The sequence below is a fragment of the Pseudopipra pipra genome, chromosome 7 (genome assembly GCF_036250125.1).
Source record: "Pseudopipra pipra isolate bDixPip1 chromosome 7, bDixPip1.hap1, whole genome shotgun sequence".
In the NCBI taxonomy this organism is placed as follows: Eukaryota; Metazoa; Chordata; class Aves; order Passeriformes; family Pipridae; genus Pseudopipra; species Pseudopipra pipra.
In genome coordinates, this window is record NC_087555.1 from 18,471,274 (window position 1) to 18,494,430 (window position 23,157).

At 38.6% G+C, this 23,157-nt stretch overlaps 1 protein-coding gene across 5 annotated transcripts in view; it reads right to left on the reverse strand.

Annotated features, from left to right (window-relative positions):
• The window catches only part of RAPGEF4 (Rap guanine nucleotide exchange factor 4), a 151,837-nt gene that overhangs the window by 48,079 nt on the left and 80,601 nt on the right, over positions 1 to 23,157 (reverse strand). For 4 of the 5 annotated variants that reach the window (XR_010431937.1, XM_064660822.1, XM_064660821.1 and 1 more), the window contains 4 exons: positions 8,623 to 8,676; positions 8,232 to 8,338; positions 6,875 to 6,996; positions 5,715 to 5,898 (listed from right to left, as the gene is read on the reverse strand). Coding sequence is in view for 4 of the 5 variants with exons in the window: in XM_064660822.1 (XP_064516892.1) it covers positions 5,715 to 5,898; positions 6,875 to 6,996; positions 8,232 to 8,338; positions 8,623 to 8,676 (467 nt within the window). In the remaining variant the exon portion in view is untranslated. The remainder of the gene's footprint in view (positions 1 to 5,714; positions 5,899 to 6,874; positions 6,997 to 8,231; positions 8,339 to 8,622; positions 8,677 to 23,157) is intronic. The other variant, XM_064660823.1, reaches the window with a different exon arrangement.

The window sequence follows — 23,157 nt, forward strand, 5'->3', positions numbered from 1 at the left end:
TTTCTGCTGAACAAATTGGAGAGGCAGCAGTGCATCCTGGAGTACAGCAAACAGCTCCTATACAGTTAGTGCTGAGTGCTGTTGTGTAGCCACAAAGGTAAATAGGAACCATTCAGTAGTTTCAGTTTCTCTCACTGAAAAATACAAGAAGCTGCCATTACTAAAGAGCAGGCATTGATGAAGGAATAATTCTCCTACAGGACAAGGAGTAACAAGGCTGCCACCATGACTGAAATAGTAGCATTTCTGTAGCCTATGCACCACAAAATTTTCTGATTGCTTAAGAAGGACACAAATACTGAGGGGACTGCAGTGTAGTGGACATGCTTTAGAGGATCTAATAAACAGTACTCAAGAGAAGGAGTTGTAGGACCTTGTGAGCAGATCCCAATCTTTTTCCCACTCACAAGCTTCTCCTTAGTTACAGTGTCTAATACAACTTCATTTTCTAAAAGGACAAATTCTCCTGTGATATAATTTCAGACCACACAGTGGAGTTACATAATCCTTTAAAGCATTACACCAAGTAATTTTTATAGGACTAAGTCCTTTCAAAAAATATGGTTTAGATTTCTGAAAAGCAGAATACAGGTAATTAATTCAGTGGGCCAAGAACAGAAGAAAAGAGCCACCTAGTCATAGGAAGGGAGAGAGGAGGAATTTAAGACATGAGGAAATGGGGTACAGGAAGTCCAGTTGGCGGCAGGAGTTCCAAAGGAGAAGGTTTATATGCTCTGCCATTAAGAACAGGCACAGTTCCAAACCCTGCTGTCTGCAATGTGTGATGTCAAAAGAGTTAACAGCACAAGTGAATCTTTGGACAGCCCTAAAACAAAGGTTACAACGAACCCTCCTGATAGACGTTTTCCTCCTGAAATGTCAGTATTAAGGAGACTCTCATCTAGAGGATCAGGAAAGCCACATGAAGAAATATTGTGCTCTATAGGTTTTCTGCCTAATCACCACCTGGTTCAACAGTCTGTCTATATCATGTGTGAGGTACAGGGAGTACCCAGCCATGTCACTCTGGAGTTATATTGCATCTTTTTACAAAAGAATCTTGATGAAGACTTCTTTTGGATGAAAGAAGCACTGAAGAAGTCATAGAAAACATAAGGACAACTGACATCTCTGCTAAGCAAGCTATATTTTTCATCTGTTCTTCACTTACCAACAACATGCATGTATTATTACCCAGATTAAAGATCAATTTAGACAAAAAATGTTTTGGATAAAATTACTCTTTTACTTAATGGAATAAACTTTTAATGGAAAAACAGAAACTGGTTTGGTACTGCTATGCCCTCTAGTGACTCAAAATACTCTTTACTATTTCTAATTCTGGTTTGAAATTATAAGGCTGACCCTCCTAGTGTCAGCCTTATAATTTCAAGGGGCAGCTTAATTAAGTATAGCATAAAACTAAGCCAGTACTAGCTACCTTTCACTGGAGATTTAAGAAACAAAAGGTAAGGATTTTAAAAAATAATAGGGCAGTAACAACTTTAATTTTATTACCTGCTTGTAAAACCAGCATGTCTTGGAAAATGGAAAACATACTGTAACAAATCAACAAATTTCTACATGAAATTGAAACATAAAAGGATGATGCCTAACTACACCAGATCTCTATCAAAACAAAAGGGTACACTCTTCTTTCAGTATGTCCATTTACCTCCTATGTTAGCACATTGGGAGGACTGGCAATCTGTAGCAGATATCAGTACCTAGTCTTTACTTCTGCTCCTGCAGATGTCACGTGGAGAGACATTAGACATCACTGTGTCTTTAAAACCTGTGTGGTGACCCACTGATGTTGATTTGTAGGATCCTGCTGTGAAAAGACCTAGTTTCTGCAGGGGACACATTCTAACAGCAATAGCTGGTTATAGAGAGGATAATAAATGGAATAGGTAGGGAACGAGGGTATACATTAATGGACAGAACTCAGGTGATATTAAGTGATCAATAAAAACTGTTCAGTGTTTGGAGAATTTATCAAGGTCAGAGACATTGAGCTTCTCTGTGACTAGGATGTTGACAATAATATAGAACTTTGCCATTGATAAGTCGTGCATGCACATGCAATATCATTGATTATTTTTATTATACAGTTAACCGGAAAATTCTTGGATAATAATAATACAGGAAAAGATCAGAGACCCTGTAACACTGTGACTAAGCATCAAATAAGCATGTATTTCCAGAGTACAAATTTTGTTTTCAAGTACCATAAAGAATAAATAGGAGACATGAATAATTTTATCCACTACCTGTGTGTGAAAGTGAATGCATGTTGACTTACTCTAGCATGGAAGTTTATTATGTATCTCTGTACTTGAATCAGTGTGCCTTGATTAACTCCATAAATACCATTTACCACACATAATACCCATAACCATCAGTGAACTGATAATATGTATTTCCTGTCCTAGGAACAAAACTTGATTTATGAAATTTCATTGGTGGGAAACTCCAAGGATTATGGAAGTTAATACTGTCTTTATGGAGAAATCCAGTGTGGTTCTTACTACTAACAGCTGGGTGGAACATCTAAACAAAAGAATTTAAGAACCAGAGAATAAATATATCTTGCTTAAGAATATATGTTCTTAGCACTAACTAAATTGTTATATATGTATTTTGTCATGTTTAACATGTTTCAATTTGTTTTCACTTCCTCTCTCTAGCATCCCGTTGCATTTACTTCTGCAAATGGCACTAAAATTTGATTACTGATCACATGTAGAATCAAACATTCTGTACTGAGAAAAAATGTGCTGAGTGAAGTCACCAAGAATATAAAACACATGTTTATTATTTCAGTCACACTGCTAACTTACTGTAGGCTAGGGCATTAAAAAAAGAATATAATCCATAACATCATCTGAGTTAAATACTGTTGTCTGATGAATATCATTCTTCCTTTAAAGACTCCTGTTATTATTGTGTTTAACTTTGTATTATAGCATAATATTTAATTAGAGTTTACCATCAGGATGTATTTTCTTACTGAAGGGTGGAAACACTCGTAACAAAGAGTTGCGTTAATTCCACAATAATTTTTCCAGGGGCTTGTGCAAGGTCTGCACCTGTGCTCCAGCCATTACAAGGAGCAGAGAGCTGTGTTTGTGACTTCACAAAAAGCTATTTTCACATTCAGTATATGTGTTTCCAAAGGAAAAAAAAAAACCAATAGCAACAAGAGCCTGCCAAAAATTTCCCTGAGCTCTATTCTGTTTTTTAAACTATAGAACATTCTTTCACAGTTTGACAGTTAAAATGCTGCAGTTAATGTAATAAACAGAGAATTTTTTAAGTCGGCTGTCAAAACAAGTGACACTTTTTGCTAGAGATTTTCAGATTTCGAACAATAGAAAGTACCTTTCAAAGCAACAGCTTCATTATACAATCAAATTCTCTAAGTAATCTTCTCATCAAAGAATATTGTCTTATTTCTTTCAGGGTAATTATCTGAGTTCTGCAACCTCTCTGGAAATGGTTACTGTTACAAAATGCAGCTGTGTTGGTTTGAAAATTGTGGGTCCTGCTCAGGTCAGCTCGAGCCAGCATCTCTGAAGCTCTGACAATTCCTTTGAACTCTTGGCAGCTGTAGCAGTGGCAAGCCAAAACTAGCAGGACTGTGAGGATTCATGGAGATTTTAACAGCTTTGCTGCAGCTCAGCCCAGGGTGGATTTTCAACTAACAAAATCATAACGTATGTAAACTGAATACTAGAGCAGTAGTTAATACAGTGTCTGGCAGTACAAGCTTACTTCCATGAACAAAGGGCAGCCAAACTAAGCACTTTCAGGGATAGGGAAAGATGTCAGATAAATGTCAGTCTTGAGAAAACCTCTTTCCTCTCACTATATTGCATGAAAAATCTCCTATTAGTATTCTCCCAGGTGATGCTGTGCAAGTGACGACACAGAGAGAAGAGCAATACTTTCCAGAGCATCTTTCCAGCCCTTCAGCTCTCTGCAAGGAGTCCAGATGATAATAAACATTGATCCTGCCAGGGTAAACTTACACTTGCTGTTCTGAAAGTCATGATGGAAAGCAAATGTAGTAGGCAGCCAAAAACCATGATAGGCTAAGGAGAAATTCTCCAAGAGCAACCTGCTCAGTCAGCTGGAGGCAAAGGAGATAGTGCAGAGGAGCAGGGTCAGAGCACACACAGCACTGCTCAGCCTCCTAATGACAGGTGTCTGCTCAGGGGTGCACAAGCCCACTTTTGCTCCTCAGTGAAGAACACACAGGACATGTCTGTGAGGAGAGAAGATCTCAATTCCACAATATCGTAAGGGTAATGGAAGCACCATATTCCCAGTCTGGTTTGCCTGTGTATTTTGTGTGACAGGGAGTGACCGCCCCTTTGTTTGTGTTGACTAGACCTCTAACAAACAGAGGAAAGCAAATATTTACCTTAAAACTATTGTTCCATGGCAGTATTACCTTTTTTTATAAACACAAGTGTCTGATGGTACTTTTTGAAATTCAGTGCTTTTAGTAATTTTTTAGAAAAGCGCTGTCTAAATGAGCTTAACAATCTAAACATAACACATGGAAAAGAATGGAGCAGGGAAAGGACACAGATGGAAACAGAACAGGAGCAAATACTTGTGTTAGGTGATTGAAAACATTTTTAGTATGAAAAATGTTCTCACACTGTTGGCAGGGCCCAACCCTATCCCACAGCAAAGACAAACTTTGCCAATGGCCTCAAAGGAGCAGGATCCAGCTTTGTGTGCTTTACCTGTCTTGAACTGACCCTTACAAGTAAATCTTCAGTGAAGGTGAGCTGAAGTAATTCCTTATTCTCAGTGTGCTTAATTAGCAGTAAAATATGTTTAGTGGCCACAGAAAATATTCATTGGCCACTAAACACTACCTGCTTAATGAAGAGGTTGTCTTCAATGGAGAGTCAAACAGAGTTTACACTAGTTGCTTTGAAGTCACTATAAAGCTGCCTATAAAAAAAGCCTTTGACACAGTTTTCAGTGCGACCAGAGTGCATTGCTGAAAGGATGGTTAGCCAACCAAGGAGTGAGGGGACGTGATCTGGTAGCTATCAAAAGGTTAGGCAGACATCCTCTGTGGCCTAGGTACAGAAAGCTTTTTCTTTTTAAAGTACTGATTCTATAAAAATAAGAATTGATAAATAAACTCACAGAGCCACATTTCACACCTTCCTGGCAAACTACAACAGGCAAAGTCCAGCCTATCTTGATTCAATAAAGTTCTACTAAGGCTGAATCTAACTAATGGCTGCCACTGACAACTGTAACTGAAAGGCACCTGCTGTGCTGCCATCCTACCACTCTACTCACTCAAAGTAACTGAAAGCAGCATTAGTTAATTGAATGACACTTCTACACACAAAGTGTTACCAGAGTAGGACCCTGCTACTACCTGAAACTTACTTTAGGGGAGACTCAGAAATGAAATAAAAACCTCATAATGCAGCATTTTCCTCCAGGTGAGTGTGATGGCATTCACGGCTTTCATGGTTATTCTCAACACACAGTTCAACTTGTAAGTATTAATGAGGACTAGAAATGACTTAACATGGATGTAAAAACTTCAGAGGTTGGAGAAACCGGCACTGAAGTGAAATAACTGGCCAAAGGATGCCTGATAATAAACATAAGTTTCTCTTGTTTCAGTATCACAAGAAAGGCCTGTAATATTAACTCATTAATCTGCTTACGGTTTTCTGAGAATCATCCTCATATGAGCATCTGGCCCAATCTGAGACAGAAGCAGCATAGTGTCCTGTAGCTCTTCATCACACTCCTTTTTCTCTTCCTCAGTTGGCAAAGGGGCATCTTCACGTTCATCATCCAAAAATCGATAAAATAAGTATTTGTCTTGAAAGTGGTGTTCCTGATCCACTGAAAACAACAAAATATATCAAATACTAAGCACTCCTCATCAAAGTTAACTTTGTAGAAATCTTTGTAGTATCATGCCACAGATATATTAGTTAAGAAGGGAAAGAAAGCTACAAAGAAACTGTGAGAGTATGAAACACCCTTATTTGTCACATATGTCCAAATTATGCAGCTTGAAGAGTACACTTCTAAATTGTGTGCTACAAATACTTTCCAAAAGGCTTCCATATATATGTGTTGGGAGCAATGGAAACAGTCTGTCCCCTCAGTGTGGAAATTTCTCACTGGGATATGAGAAGCACAACAGAGGATAAATGGAAGTGTACTGTAATAGAGCTGCTCTTCTGAATTTAATAAAAATGTATGTGCAAAGCTTCAAATATGAATATTGCTTTAGAAAGCTACCCTTTTGAGGGCTATAATATCCTGTTACCAAGTAAATCCTGCCAAATGGAAACTGAAAGTCAATGTAGAATGCAGTCAGAAAGCTAACATAAAATCCCATATGTCTGCACTGGAATATCTGGAGTGCTGAATTTAGGAACCATTCCAAAACCACTGAAAACCACTCCAGATTTATGGATATGAGCAAACACAAATGCTCACGTTAACTTTTAAAAACTGCAAGTCTTTGATGAAGATCAGTTTTATGTATGGTAATACATCTCTTGATTTTGGCCTGAATGCTATCCAGCTCTTGCGATATAAGCACAAGCCAGTGTACTCCTATGTATAATTAGAGTTAACATTATAAATTGTTCATTTACTTTTCAATATGCTCATAAGTTTAAAAGGTATACTGGTAGCAAGATTCAAATAATAATGTCTGTGTGTTACATTTATGAATGAGCAGCCCGCTCTGCAGCATTTCTTTTGGGGTCATGATCCCTTTCTTTTTCATGAAAGAGCACTACAGAGGCACTGATGTCACACACTGTCCATATGTTAGTCAAGATGCTGATTTTCTTTATCTTACCATGGTTAAGAACACCTTCTTCCAGCAATACTTGCCACATGCCAACAGCCTGGGTTCTTAAATGGACACAAGGACTTTGCTGCATCATCCAGTCAACTAGTTCTGTCCCCACACAGCATTGCCTGAAGGACAAATAAATAGAAAGAAATTAAAAGGGAGACAGCCAAGAGAGAGATCGCACACAGTGACTGCCAAGAACTCTTTATAAACTTAGGCAAATTGGTCTGTAGGTCTACAGTGTTCCTGAGGCTCTCTCATGCCAGGTGCTGGTCACCTTGCATCTCCTGACTGACCCAGAGGCAGACAACTGTAGGCCTCAAGTTCTGGAGAACATCCAAAGAAGGGGAAAAAAACCCAAAAAGCTACATGATCACTTAGTAAAATTCTTTGTCATAACATTCCCTGGCTCAGCAGAACAGTAAGAGTTTTCCCAGTTATGTATAAGAGAAAACTGTGCAGTTATTTGGGCCAGCATTGGTCTTCATTTATCATATAGACTCTTTTGTTCTTGCAGAACAATCAACAGTGTTATATTGTGATCTATTCTCAGATCAACTCACAAGCTCCAAATACCTCTGCATATTAAATACATTTTGGACTGAAATATGGAAAATCAATGCACTTATTTCAAAAGCAGATCAGCAACATATTGATTTACTATTTAGAAAAAGATACACCCAGAGATTTTAAACCAATTTTTACTTAAATATACTCCGAATAATGCATTAGGTATTTGATTTAAATGTTTGACACTAAAACAAATTGATTATTTCTTAAGCCAACAGTAGATGGATTCTGACATCTTGCAGTCACATTTCTATTCTATAAGTGCCATTATCATCCCACTTCAGCAAGACTGTGCTGCCACCAGCAGGAGGATAAGAAATCCTGGCAACACACTGAAAAAAAAATTAAATAGAGCAGAAAATCTACATACGGAATGTTTCTCACCAGGTGAATTTTCAGAACTCCACACTGAGCAACACTGCTGTAGCAATCAGTACAGTAACATAATATATTAATGAGCTTTTCTATTATCTCTTACTGATAGATGAAGAGAACGGAATCTGCATTTTAACTTGGCATTACACAGAATATTCCAGCTAACTATGCTATTAACTTTGGAAGAGTTTTTGTGTTTGAATACTCTGTTCACAATCACGGACCCAATTTCCAGCCAAATTACTTCAGAAAGGATTTACCAGGCCCATTAAAGACTGCATAACATCCAGACTCAAATAGCATCACAGAATAATTTCAGACCTTTTGAGACCTGCAAGTATGGTAAGGCATAAATCACAAACCAGAGGATGGCAGGCATAGAATTCAGAGACCTCTCTACAATCAGCTCACACACCTGTAAGTCTTCAGATGGTATTTGCGATCTCTTATCATGTGAGGGGCTCGGGACAGAATTGTATTCCGCAAAATCTTTCCAGCTCTGAGGATCTTTTCTGAAGGAACCTTGGTGATCATGGAGAAAAAAAAAGGATTAAGACGTACAGATTTTAAACTTTCTGGAATCTCTGTACTGCCTTCTGCAAAACAAAACACAAGTTCTCTTTTCCCTGAATTAAAAGTCCTTGCACAGATGCTTACTTTTGCAGAGCAAAAGGGGATTTTAAGTCTCACATACTTATCACATCTAACAGAAAGCATCACTTCAGTTGACTCCTATCACACTGTTGGAAATAGTTATTTCCATTTGTCTAATGGCCTGGCTCTACAGCACATCTATATCCTATTACCTGTGTAATGGTTTTAGTAGGACGATGTGGGATGTGAGGTTCAATAAGAGGTGTCTGAAAAATAAAATGAAATTAAATAATTTTTTAAAGGTTGACCAGTAAAATAAATAAAAGGCTAAAGTAAAAAACTGAACAAAAAAGCTGTAATAACCAAAAATGACGTGTAGGTCCAAGCTCTGCCCAGGATATACGAATAGAAAAAGCTCTTTGAAGACATCCTAAAGACAAACTTGGTTCTTGAGGCTCAGCAAATTAAAACAGTGATATGACAGGTGAAGATGGATAAAAAATGCATGCTAAACTTCCTGAAGTAGTAATGAATTGTGCAAGGGCCAAATCTTACACCAGATCTGAGCCTATGCAGGCATAGCTAGCTCTTCCTCCTGCTCTCCACCTGCAGTAGGCACAACGGCATTCCTCCACAAGCATCTGCTCTGCCATCCAGCCCTCCACCATGGAAACTCTCTCCTCCTTTAGCACCTTTTTCTATTCATCTCTCTTCTTCCTTACAGCATAGCACAAGAAACAGGAATGGAGATAAAGCTCTGCTTCCGCTATCTATGTTTTCTAAACTATCACCAGGCTGAGCTGGCAACCCTTTTATTGCCACTCTCTGAGATGCAGAGGCACGCAGGCCACTCGCAGAGACCCAGGTAAGGACCTTCACAAAGAGGCTGGTGAGGGAAAGAGAAAAGAACAAAGCAAGTGGCTTGGTTCTGCAAAGGGAAGAGTGAAAGGGAAGACTATCAGGGCTCTACAGGGGAAAAGCAGAGAAGAGGATGAGAGAAATGGGAAAATAGGCACATAAACATGTGAAAAGAAAGGGGAGACAGGAAGGACATGGCATAACATAGAGGAAAAACGAAAGCAGAGGGTTAAAGGACAGTAGAAATGGAGACAAAAGGAGAACAAAACTGAACTTCAGTAGCCACCTCAGAACGATGGGAAGACATTTTGCTGGGACTGGTAGTTAAGAGCATGGACCAAATTCACTTCTAGTGTGAAATGTCAGAAGACACGACAAAAGGGCTGAATTTGGCTGGTGTTCTGGGCTTGCCAACAGGACAGATCATACCCAACACAGAAGTCTCCCACAAGGGCAACACTTTGCACTTTGGCCCATGGCAGCCATGGCTCCCCTATATCTGTACAGCAAAGACAGGACAACCCGGTCAGAAGTAAGGTGAAACAAGTGCTCTGTACTTCTGGGTTGCCAGGTATCAGTTTCTTTAAGCTGGGCATCTGTTCATTACCTCCCACAGGATTTTAATGATGTGACAAAGTCCTTGTAGTAATCAAATAGCACTAAGAGCTAAGAATGCACCAAGAGACTACAAGCCAGCTGGGAAGGGGAAAATGAGGGAAGCACACGACAGAAATCAGTAAACTTAACAGAGCGGCCTGCACACGGAAACCAATGCAAAACGTTTTTTGTTTCTACCCATACCTTACAAGAAGTCTCTGAAAAGGCAAATCAATACAATTAAAATGGGATTCCTGATTTTTCTCATTAATAAGTCCACAATTTTTCATAGACTAATTTAAGTTCAACCAGAACGGCGGTAGCACATCCTCCAATATTTCTTGGTTTCTGGAACTGTGCAGATCCTGGTTTAGACAGTCTACATTTGCAGTTAAAGCATGCAAAGAATAGCAAGAATCTTTTGAAAGATGCCTCTAATGAAAAGAAAACCACTGAAATGCAATTTCAAACAGGTACAATATACTCAATCTAACTTTCAGATTTTAATTCTAGTTAGGAATATACTTACAGGAGAGATAAAATGTGTAAGATGAAAAATATAGGAGATTTTTACAGCAATAGACTAGTGAAAACAAATGCACATTTTTGTTCTTTGGAGTTTCAATTAAGCTTCAAAAAATGCATAAAAGTAATAGATGAAAAAATTGAATATGGATGAAGATTTGTCAATAAATCTCCCAACCTAATCAGAACAAAATAAATGGCAGCATTTAGAAGAAATCTGATTCAACTCAAAAGCACAGAAAAAAAACAAGGTGAAAGCTAAGACACAGCACAGGAATCTGCAGAAAGCAGCAGGAAGGCTTGTTCACCTACATTTGATCCTGACCAATACAGAAGCATCAGCTGCAAAGACAGAACATAACCTGGGTGAAGGTGATCATGAAATGATCCGGAGTCAGAACTTTACAGAAGGAAGAAAGAACATCAAAGTACAAACAATGGACTAGGAAGAAAAGTTTCCAAAAAGTACTGATAGCTAAATTCCTGGAGTGGGTCATGAGGGACCAAGTGTAAGGTAAAAGGAGTCAATGAGAGCTGGTAGTAACTTAAGCAGTACCAATCATACATACAATATATACTAGCACAGAACTAACCAGGAGGTGTAGTAAAGATTCAGCTAAAGAAAGAGCTCTTCACTGACACACAAGAAGGAAATGTACAGAAAGGAGAAAGCAGGGGGTCTACAGAAGGCAAGTATAAAACACACATTGAACAACAAAGGACAGAATTAGAAAAGCAAAGGTATAAAATGAGACAGATCTGCCAAGAAATGTTAAGAGATAAAAAAGTATTTCACAAATACATCATAGTAAAACAAAGAAAATAAAAAGTGTTGAACTACTGTTCAAAAGAGGGAAATCTATTGACAGACAATTCAAGAAGGTCAGAAACAGGTGATTTATTTTTTATCAGTGTTCATTAGAAAGATCAGTGGCAGACAGATGGCTAATCTCCTAAGTAGTAGAGTGACAAGAATAAAATATCAGCCTGGGAAAAAAAAAAAAGGATAAGAAAACATAAATTAGCTATTTTCAGTTTGGCTGTGTTTGTAGAATTTCATGCAGGAAACTTGAAGAGCTTGAAGAAACTTAAAAGAGGGCTGCAACCATCTTGGAAGCGTCAGCAGCCATCTCCGAACCGTCAGCAGCCGCCTCTGACAACTCTCGGGACTAAGGAAGGCAGCAGAAGACAAAAATACGGGAAAAGGAGGATCTTAAAAAATATAGACATGTCAGCTTAATATTTCTTCCTAGAAAAAGTCCATTTGTAAGCACCTGGAAAAGAACAGGGAGATGAGTCATACGTGACATATATTAACCAAGAACAAATCATGCTACACTGATCTAATTTTCTTTCCATGACTGGGTAGCAACATTGATAGATTAGAGAAGAAACAGTAGATTTTCAATCCTTTAGTAAGACTTTGGCACTGTCTCATCTGATATTCTCTTCTGCAACAGGCAGATTAAATTCTTACAAAATAGGTGCAAAGCCAGTTGGAAAAGTGTATTTTGAAAGCAGTTATTACTAGTGAAGCAAAGTCAAACTGCCAGTCATACCAGAGGTCTGTTCTGAGAAGCATTTTCAGGAATATATCACATCTGATTATATTAAATATTAACATGGGATGAAGCAGAATGTATGCTTATTGATCCTGCAGGAGACTTCAGAATGGGAGGGACTGCATGTACATTGCAGAATAAGTTTACAATTTGAAACAGTTGTAACATTGGCCTAAAAAAAATGATGCTTTTATGCACTGCAGTGCTGACTACCTTTCTGAAGCAGGCAGAATCAGCTACATAAGGACAGGATGAAGAACAAGTGTCTTAGTGCAGTTCCACAGAAAAAGAAATAAGGTTTATAATATTTTAAATATTTAAATATTAAACACAACTGAATAACCAATGCTATACTTGTGTGAAAGCAGCAATGGGATGTAGTAACACATTAGATACATAATGCTGTTCTGCTTTAGTCAGCCTAGATAAGACCTAAACTAAAGCACCGTATCTCATTTGCCCACTTTACTTCAAAAGCATCTAAACCAGCTGGACAGATTTTAGCGGAAAGCATCAAAAATAATCAGAAAGCACAACATAAATAATCAAAGTTGTTCAGCTAAGGAAATGACAAGTCTGAGCAGAAGTGTGAAAAAAAAAGTCTTTGGATTTAAAAGGCCTTTGAAAATAAGAAAGAAGTGACCTAGTCCTTTGTGCAGAGATCAGGAAATAATTTAAATTGCTGTAAGAAAGATTCAGTTTAGGCATCAGTGAAGCTTTTCTAGCACTGTGTACAGTGAATATTGGCACAGATTGCCAGGAAGGTCTGGTTCCTCCATCTTCGGAGGCTAGGGAGGATACATAAGGAATCTGTCAGGAGTAACACTGTGGCTCGGGGATGGACAGGATGCTTTCCTGAAGCAGCTTTTAGCCTCATTACATGGTACCATGGAATTTTTGAGAACAGCTTTACAAGTCTAAAATAAGTTCAAGCACAGGGTGGTGCTTAAAGAGACAATCAGTAATAGAGCTCCCCAATTAGTGAGCCCGGACACCAGAGAGCAAGGCAGTCACTCCTACTGAGGAACAACGTCATTACCACCCAAAAGACGTGCCCAGCAAAGAGTCCCCCAAAGTTACAGCCTTTCAAAGCTGCTGCAGTGAACCCTGGTTGCACTATTTGAGCTGAAACACAACAAATGGAAACATGGGGCTTGGACTGAGTTTACTATAGAAAGGCAAGTCATGCTTCAAAGCCAGGGAAATGTAATATCAACTAGTTAATAGGAGATACAGTGTTCCAGCAACAACTTCCTGTCAGAACAGATATGGATTCTGTAAGGGACAGTATCTGAGAACAACTGTCACAGCTTGGCTGAAGATCAAGCAAGAAATGTTTTGTGAATTTTTACAATCTTGGATCTCCCATTAAGGGATGCTTAGAAAGCACTTAGGAAAAAAAAAGGTAACTCTCCCTATAAAACAGCAGAGAGTGAGCGGAGTGTCACAAAACATCCTGGTATCTTTGAAGAATTAATGTGATTAAAGTATATACCTGTGTCACAGAGCTCCTTGATGATCACATTTTTCAGGACTTCCGAATAAAGGAAAAGTTATCATGCAAAGAGCTCAAATAAGCAAGCCAATTAGAACAGTTTACAAATTATTACTCTTCTCCTGGCCACAGGAATGACCAGTGTACCTCCTCTTAGCTCTCCTCCAGTGTGAGATAAAGCAACACAGCAATACCATCTTGAGCTTTAGCTACTTCACGCCTTTTTCCAACTAGTGTACACTCAAACACTTTACTATGACCTACTGATCCTCCCTGTAGGGGAGGAGGACGTATGGATCTGGAAGGTAAAGAAGGAAAAACTGCAGGTGTTGGTAGGGAAAAAGCACAAAATTATTATGAGAAATTGTGATAAAAAGGCTTTCAGCATTAACAAGCTCCCTATCTGCACATTTATGGATTCACATTTGGGCCATTCAAACAAACCCTTCACAAAGACAATCACAAAACTCCCTATTTAAATTGGGGTGAAGCAGAGAAAGTAATAATTTTAGCCTCCATTCCTTTGAAGATTCAAATATTTATGCATGAGAGCAATACTATAGACTTAAATAGGACTATTCATGTGTATAATTTTATGCACACATCTAATCTCTGGAGAAATAGGCCTTATATTTCTAACTACAGGGCAAGGCCTACCTTTATTTTTGTGTTTCTTACATCACTGAGCAAGCCATGTGCAAACAAATAAATAACATAATGAAAAATACAATAATAGAGACCTAACATGAGCTCTGTATTTGTCAAGTTATTTGAATCTGCTAAATAAAATCCAAGAACATCTCTTGTAGATTTTTCTATTCCTCTTGTTAAATAGCTGCAAAGGGATGTTTCTGAGCCTTTATATATGAATGAATGCTTTAGATCTACAGCAATTTGGATCTCTAAAATGAAAGGATTGAGGCGACCTAATTTACTACTCTGAAATACTAACGTAGGAAATGTGTTTTGCGTAGAACTAAGACAAAATAAAACAAAAGTCAATGAATCATGTTTTTCCCATGACCTCAGTGTAGCTCATCTCTGAACAGAGAACAAGTTTCGGTATTGATTGGAGTTAACCATCGCATGTGAGGTTACCAGGGTGATCAGATAAACCTGTGCACTACTGTTGATCCCTTTATTTTCATTTGGGGCACTGAAAAGAATTGCAAGTGACATCTGTTTTCCTGCTGGCTGGCAGGGGATCCAGAAGAAACAAAGGACAAAAGCCACACAAGTCAAAAGGTGTCAGCAGCAACAGTCACATCACTGAGAGGTCTGTTTGTTTTACATCCTCAGTATTTACTGCTCTTGGTGATTTAGGGTCTAATCCAAATTCCACTGAAATCACTGGGAAGTCCCTAATCGACTCAATGAGTTTTGAGTCAGGCCCATGCCATTTGAGTCTCTCAAGTCTAGTTCAGGAAGTAGAGCATTTTAGCTCTTAGTAGTTCCAAATGATTCCTGATGACTGATATTTTGACTGACATGTTTGAATATCCTTGTATACATCTCCCAACAGGCTTCCAGTGCCCTCTCTGGTTCACAGGGGAGGAAATAAAATATACCATAAAACCATTCCCATAATTTTGGCAAAAATATAGCCAGTCAGTAAGATACAGCTGACAGCCAAAGTCCCCACAGCCCTCCCACACAACACCTCCCCCTTCTACTCTTATCATTTTCTCCATTTTTTCGTAATGTCAACTACCTGAGCTACTTCAGACCAAATACATAGATAAGAATTCCAAAGATGTGGAGCCTTTGCAGAGTTGGCTTTTTTCCAATACAAATCAGTATTTCCAGCACTACAGAATAACCATATAGCAGGGATAAAGTAGCAGCATACAGTATCATAGCTGGAGTGCAGCTATAGTTAGAGTGCATTTTCAGGTGGAAAGCAGTCTTGGATAGAGTATCCTAAAGGCAACTCCATTGGTCATATTTCCAGCTGCAGTGAAAGAGTATCTGTGCAGACTGCATCAACCTCTGCTAGGATATTACAGGTAAAGCAATACACTTACTGAATGCAGCTTGCTGAAAAACAACAGAGAAGCAGCTGACCAAAGATCCTCTCACAAAAAGGTCCTTTGAAACACATTTTTGTCAAAATTTGAAGGAAAATGTAGCCAATATTGTAGGAATTTCTGTGCTCTGTTAATGTACACTGGATCTCTGGAGTAGCCCTGTGTAGAACATGCTGATACACTGACCACTGCTTGTCATCAGAAAACAACTTATGACCTCTAAGCAACACCCCAGGGTGCACAGTCCATAAGACACCCTGGCACATACTCCCTGTCATGGGGACTTTTGATGGCTGGAACACATCACCAGGACTGAGCTCTGTCCAACCCAGATCACAGTCATATCTACAGGGAGACCTCACCACACTCCTTCAGGAGACAACAAAAGTGGAAGTGGAAACGCAACTTTCACTACTACCATGGTGTAAACAATTCATTCTCATCTTCACTCTCTCTCACAAATGTGGGGAGCAGCCTGGTGCTCCCTAGCACTCTCCACAAGACAGCACTGGCAGCCAAAGAGCAAAGTGCCTCCTCACATCTCCTAACTGGAAAAGTCCAAAACTGCTAATGACTGACCTCATGCCAGGTCTGTAGGTGACTTAGCAACACTTCACCACTAACAAAGGACAAATTACCCAAAAAGATAACTTGTTCTAAAAGTATCTGTAGCCAGCCTACATAGTCTAAAATTGTACTACCAAAGCATCTTCAAGCCACCCATGCTCACAGAAGACAACCACTATAGTTTCTTAAGAAACATCTGTAAATGGCAAAAGTGGGAAGAAGGGCAAGGTATGAACACAGGAACACACAGTCACAGGATGTTTGCAAAATTAGGGAAAGAAAGTAGTCACATTTTAAACGTCTTCTGAGTTTCATAAAGCTACAGCACCCATAATCTAAATACCCATATATCTAACTAACTACAAACTAACTAAACCAAGCAAAATAGCCTAGTAGAAATTGTCAGGACCAGTGGTTAAGACAGCTCACTTCCATTCTGTTTTTCTGACTGTGTGACCTTACACAAATCACGTAATCACAGTGTGTTTCATTTCCCCCTTTTTGGACAGAGGGATACTAATCATTTCTACCTTTGTAAAATGCTTTGAATACTGTCAGAAAATGGGCTACTATCAAAATACTCAGAATAATGATGATTGTTTTAAAATCTATATTCTTTAAATGTAATACAATGTGAAGACTACGCTGTATTTTAAAATACATTCTAAAATTGCTTTTCTTTAGGTATCTACATGTTTTAATAGCATAAACAGGAAAATGCGTCCCTTTAAATTCTCAAATATTCAGTGTAGCAAAATTATTTTAGAAAGTTAAATTGAAATTGCATTATTAACACTTCTACAATGTTTCCTTGACGAACTACAAATGTCTGTCCATTAAACACAAAATGATTCAGCCATTACCAAAAATCATACTTCACTGTGAATGTCAAAGGCAAAAGGAATATTGAAACAGACTATGACCAGTGCAAAAAAACCCCTCAGAACATGGCTAATGATGTCTTATTTTCCTGTCATTTTTCTGCTTCCCTGCTACAATGAAACAGCTGCTATAACTACACTGCATGTGTTGAATAAAATGTCAGAAAATGCTAACTCTGCTGTGAGCATTCCTGATATTCTGATAGAGGTGTGACTACAGTTGTCATAAAGAATCTTAAACCAACGTTGTCATGGGTTTGTCTGCTGTGGCATTTTTTTACCCTACAAAAGAATAAACCACTTTTTTTCATTGTCTCTCATTCAAGTTACTGTTTTCTTAGTATTCATTGCTTTAACAGTATGTTTACCTGAAATTATTTACTTCTTGAGAAATAAACTATAATGATGAAGATTTAAAAGTACAATAAATATTAGACAGTAAGGTTACCAGTTTTTAAGACCTGTGTCTCACCCATGTTATAGATACACAAGCAAAATGAAATGAAGTTAAAGACTAATGAGCTTCTGATGAATTTAATTCACTTGTTTCCAGATACCTCTGTAATCTTGGTAAGCATTTCCCACCTCCAAGTCTCCCAGAAGGCACTCCCTCTAGACAAACAGGGTCGGACGGGCTCTTCTAGGCTTCAGTTACATCCAGGTGCTGGAATTGCCCTCTGAGGACCAGGCAGTGAAATTTTAAATTAAGTGTTTTCATGTCAAACACATGGGTACCAAAACCTGGATGGAGTGTGAATTATAGTGGGAAATTGTGAACCTATTAAAATTAGTGGTAAAACTCTTGACTTCAGTGTAGGCAAAACACCACCAAGTGAGGCAAGAGGACCACAGCCTCCTGGGTGACAGCAGTTTATGTATTGTGCAACCCCTGCTAGTCATTCCACCTCTGAGTGTTTCAATCTCTCCATCAGTAAAATGGGGACAACAGTATCTACTCACATCTTCCAGAAGCGATGAGAATAAGCAACTGAAAACACTGCTGAATGCTGCAACTCAAATCCTGGAAGTCTAGTGTCCACAAATTCACACTGAGAATTTTATAATGATTTTAACACAGAAATGAAAAGTCATCAAAATGAGATAGGGCTAGAGCAGTTTAAGGCTACCTCCTGAATACCCTGGGGAGGTCAGCAACAATGTAAAGCCTCTGCCAAGTGGGCTAGAGAAGTTAATTTAAATCCATTTTGTGCCTCTTCTGGTGATTCCACACTCCTTATTCTCCAAGTTCAGGATAGTGCATTGTGTGAAAGTACATCAATGAAAAAAACATTGAAGGAGTGCAGCACATCAGCTTCAGCTTCCAGCTTCCCTATCTACTCCTCATGCTTCTTCCTGTCATCCTTTTCAGAAATAAATTTTTGCTAAAAATGAAATTGAGAAGGAATAGTCCAACAATATCCAGTGCAACACATTCTGGTGTTCTACTTCACAGAAGGAGATTTTTAATTATCTAGATCAATGTTTTCCATCTACATAGAATATATTTCCTAAAAAACGTAAATGGTTGTTTCTGTAGTATATGAAAGTAAACAGAGGAAAGAAACCCAAAACTGATGGCTAGACCAGAACACATTTCACAAAAAGCACAAACATTCTTCTTTCAGCCAAGTATTTCTCTACTTAACAGCTTTAAGTCTTCTGTCATAAACAAAAAAAATTCAAGCACTTCTGTTTAATTTACATATTTGTGTGTCAGTGGAAAAGACAAGCATTCTGCTCTTGACAAATATCCACAAAACAACCTTCTTATCTTCCTTAAAACTTCTATTTCCTATGATGTCTACAAAAAGCTTGTCAAAGTGGAGGGTGCTGATGTGTTGAACCATGCTACCTAAACTGTCTCATCCAAGTCTCTCAAGCTGTGTAGGGTAAGAGGTTTTATTTTTCTTTTATACTGAAATCCAATTGTGGTCTCACACTTTCAACTAACATGAAATGAATCTCATAATTGTATTAGTTAATCAGTTAATTCAGCATTCTTTAGACACGGTGTCAGTAATTGTACTGATTGAAAACATACAGAGGCATTTGGAATCAAATTATTGATATGAACAAGACAGGTCAACACACCCTGTTTTTCACATAAATTCCATAATGCAATGGGAATAATCCGTCAATAACATACAAACATCGAGTTAATGGGCATTATTATCCAATAAAATAGTAAAAGGATAATACTTTTCATTCCTGCCAATTCAAATAAAACACGATTTTAATTAAAAAATAGTAAGTATTTCATATTTGTAAATTTGCTTCTTCTTTCCTAACTTCCTACAGAGCTTGCAGCTCCCTAACTTGCTACTTTTAAACCAGGCTGTTCACATTTTTTCTTATTGTTTTGAATTTAGCTCATTTTCCCTGATAACTAATGAGGGACAGACATTTCTAAACGTACTCTGAGATGCTTTTGTTGCTAAATGAATATTTATTACAATTTGAGAAAAAAACTGTCTCCACGAATGCACACAGAACCTCAAATGCACACAGAACAGTACAATAATTAACCCAAGACTGATACGGAGAGGTGAAATTACTCTACCTGACATTTTCCCTAGCTAACCACTTCTCTTTACATCCCAATTCACCATAGTATGTTTCTGAAAGAGATGACCTCTTTTTATCTCTCTCAGTATGTAGCCCAAGCTGTGTAAATTCTGTGATGTCTGGCTTTTAGGGATATCACAGAACCAGCCCTGTCCTTGTGAAATGGAAAAGCACCTATTGTGTGTATTTTGTAATTTATCCCCTTTCTCCTATTTCTCTTTAAGGTTGGCATTATTTTCACATCACTGCTAGAAATATTGCTTCGTCCAGCCAAAATTCTGCTCCTGCCATCTGTCAACCACTCACCTCCTTTTTAAACATAATCTCAAAATCTTCTTCGGCTTAATTGACTCTTTAGTGACTCTTTGTGGGTTGTATAAAGGATGATGACTGTTGCACTATGTTAAGCAAATCACAGTGTGAAAATGTTTCCTGTTCCAGAAAAATTTAATTACTGTAATCCAAACCAGTTTGCCTGGAAATACTGAATGTACACAGAGTATTCCCAGCTACCTCGTGTTAAAAAACCCATAATTTCTGCAATAATGTAGGAATCTTCAGCTTCTTCATGACAGTTGGCTACAAGACTGTCTTGGGGAAAGGAAGATGCACCCTGAGGAACTTCTGGTATATTGAAGGCCAATATTATTGCAGATTGTCCAGTGTCTGCACTGCCACTAGGTCACATGGCACTTTCCAGGCAGAAATCTAAGTTCTCTACCCCAAACCTCATGGCAGAAAAGCCAGACAAAAGACAAAAGACAGCATTTCAAGAACATTGACTGTAACACTGAAGAAACCAAACAGAATAAGTAGCATTCAGGAGTTCTAGCAAGGCAAACCCCTGGTCTTCCTTTCCTTCCTCCTTCCTCCAGTTTGGACCAGCATACTAGGAAGACAGGACCAAGAGTGCTGTGGAGCAGTGGCTACGTATTTATAACATAAGGAATATCAGAAACCTTACTGTTACAGTTACAGGTTTTTCCAACACTGCCCTGGAATTCATAGCAGCTAACATTGACACTTGGCAGAGTGTGAAATGAATTGGGGGAAACAAAAGGGAAGGGGGGGTTGTCAGGTTCCTTTATCTTGTGGACCCCTACAGTTTTGCCAGTCAAGATAAGGAACCTTGTTCAGCCAGTGACAATAGGCTTTTCTTAGGTTTATTTCTCAGTGTTACTTGGAATAGCTGTCAGAACCCAGCAGCCTGCAGACCACAAACTGAAAATCCCTAATCTAGACTGGCTTTGAACACAATTAATTAAGACAACTCAAGAGGAGGGAGGGAGAGGGGAGCAAATATTTAACTGGATCTGTATATGTATTACAGCAATAACAGGAATACATTATACAAATCTGTATTTAAACACAGGAGACTGAAATCACACAGATTGATTTGTGATTTAGTGGTGAAGTGCAAGAGAGCTGCAAGCTGGCCTGACAAAGTGATCACCTGCCAGTTGCCCCTCTGCTTCCTGTGCAGCTAATGTAGGCTGGCAGAAATGCCGGTTTGGGGCAGAAGAGTGACAGTCCATAGTGATCAAACTCGGCAGTGCTTTGTGCCAAAGTCAGCTGTTTACAGCTGTTTATGTGTTTCTGACAGTTCTGCTCCCTTATCACCAGGCAAGCAGGAATGTCAGCCTGACGGAGGAGAGGGCATCTATAGCCAGTTGTAGACAGAAGAGATGTAGGAGAAGGTAAATGGGAGAGGATGTGTGCCCTCAATCCTGGTGCAGGCCACTGGAAGCTGCTGTGGAAGGGCAGTCACAGTGCCACAGTTCTTCCTGGGCTCAAATGTGCTTTGCTCTGGGAGCTGATGTTCCCACCATCTTTGCATTGCACAGCCACCCCCTCCTACCTCTGCTTCTGGTGTCACTGGCTCATGAGGCTCTAAGGTGGGCTGGGCCAGAAAATGTGTCCTGGAGAAAAGCAACTATGTGAGCCACTGTGCAAATGGCTACAAGGAAAGAGTGGTGTGAGAGAAGGTGGTTTTTTTAGCCTCCTCAGATTCATACATTTGAAGTCAGTTACTTTAAAGAGTGAGGATGGACAAAGCAGTACTAGAGGTTTACAAAGATATAATCATAATTCTCCTCTGTTAAGCTACTGGCTCTTTCTCCATCCAGTTCATATCTAAGGTTATTGTACAAATTGTTTATATAATTTTATTTCAGGAGACGAAAATAAGAGTGTCTGAGTAATCCTAATTAGAAGCAGTGTAATAGCTGGTATTGCAAGTAAGATATTTTTTTTAAATTTTTATTTTGGAGCCTAAATTATATATTCTTTTCATTTCTCTACTATTCAACTTAGTTATGTGTATTTGTATTTCCTCACTAACTGCTATCTTTAATTTTAAGACAGCTGCATCACTGATGATAAAGTACACAAAGATCAAACATGTTCCAAATCTCGTGCCAAGCTTTCTTCCAGAAGGAAATTTACAAAAAGAATAAATAATGAAAGTCATAAATCATAAATACCTCAACAGCACTTTCTCCTTAACCATCACTGGATTTAACAGTGCTAATTATATTTTCATCTCTGTTGCAGAAATCTGACATTTTTGCCCATGCAATTCTAACTTGGAATGGCTCTAAATGAGTTCCACAAACTGGGCACTTGTTTTGGTGGTGGTGCTATTCTGTGCAGCCAGCACAATGGGCTTCTGCTCTTGACTAGCTAACGCAAGAAAAAGAACAAAATCACGGGACAGCTTTTCCCCACTATTTATTAACCTCTCAAACTTTTGTCATCCATACATAAGCAAAAAAAGATGCTGCTAAATGATCAGATCAGACACATTGATTACTTCTTACTGACTCAGAACTATAATTGACTTTGTTGAATCCCAATTTCCATCATGCATTGCAGGACAGGCAGTCAAAATGCTGTGAGAGATGATATGAGTGACTAGAAAGAACCTGATTTTAAGATCCCTGATGCAATTTTTCTGCCAAACTTGAGAAAATAATTACAAGATTCAAAAAAATTCCTTTTGCTGTTTCAAATATAAGTGCCAAATGTGTGTTACTTGTATACGCTTGACTTGCCTGAAGACATGAACCTTGAAAAGGACTATCTTTTTTCTCAGTATAATTACCCCCTCTTTCTGCCTTTCAACTGCAGGAGATAAATGGAGCATATGTGCATGTTTTTCATGGGTTGAGATAGAATCACACAGAAAACACAGCCAAGGAGCAAGAGTCATCAAATGTGACTCCACAATATATATTATCAAACTGACCTTGCCAGTGCTGGCAGGTAAGGCAGTAGGCTGTGTCCTCAAACTAGTGGATCAAACTAGAGTGATGCTCCTATGGAAGGAAGGTCACACACCTAATTCACAATATTGAGTATTTTACAAATTTTAGTATTTTCTAGGAATTACTCTTATTTTTTCCATTTTTAGTTTATTTATCTAAATACTCATTCAGCTAGGCATGAGGAGTCTGAAAGGGAAAACGTCTCTTCAGCCAAACTGCCTTCCCTGTGCTACCCTCAAGCATCTCCACAACCCTTTTGTGAGGAGAAGGTTAGTCTGGGGGGTCAGTACTTGATTACCCTGCTACTCTGAAAAAGGCCAGCAGGTTTCATATTGGGGCTACTCTGGCTAGTTCTGTATTGGTCTGCTCAATTACATGATTAGATACAGCAGAAGAAACTGTTT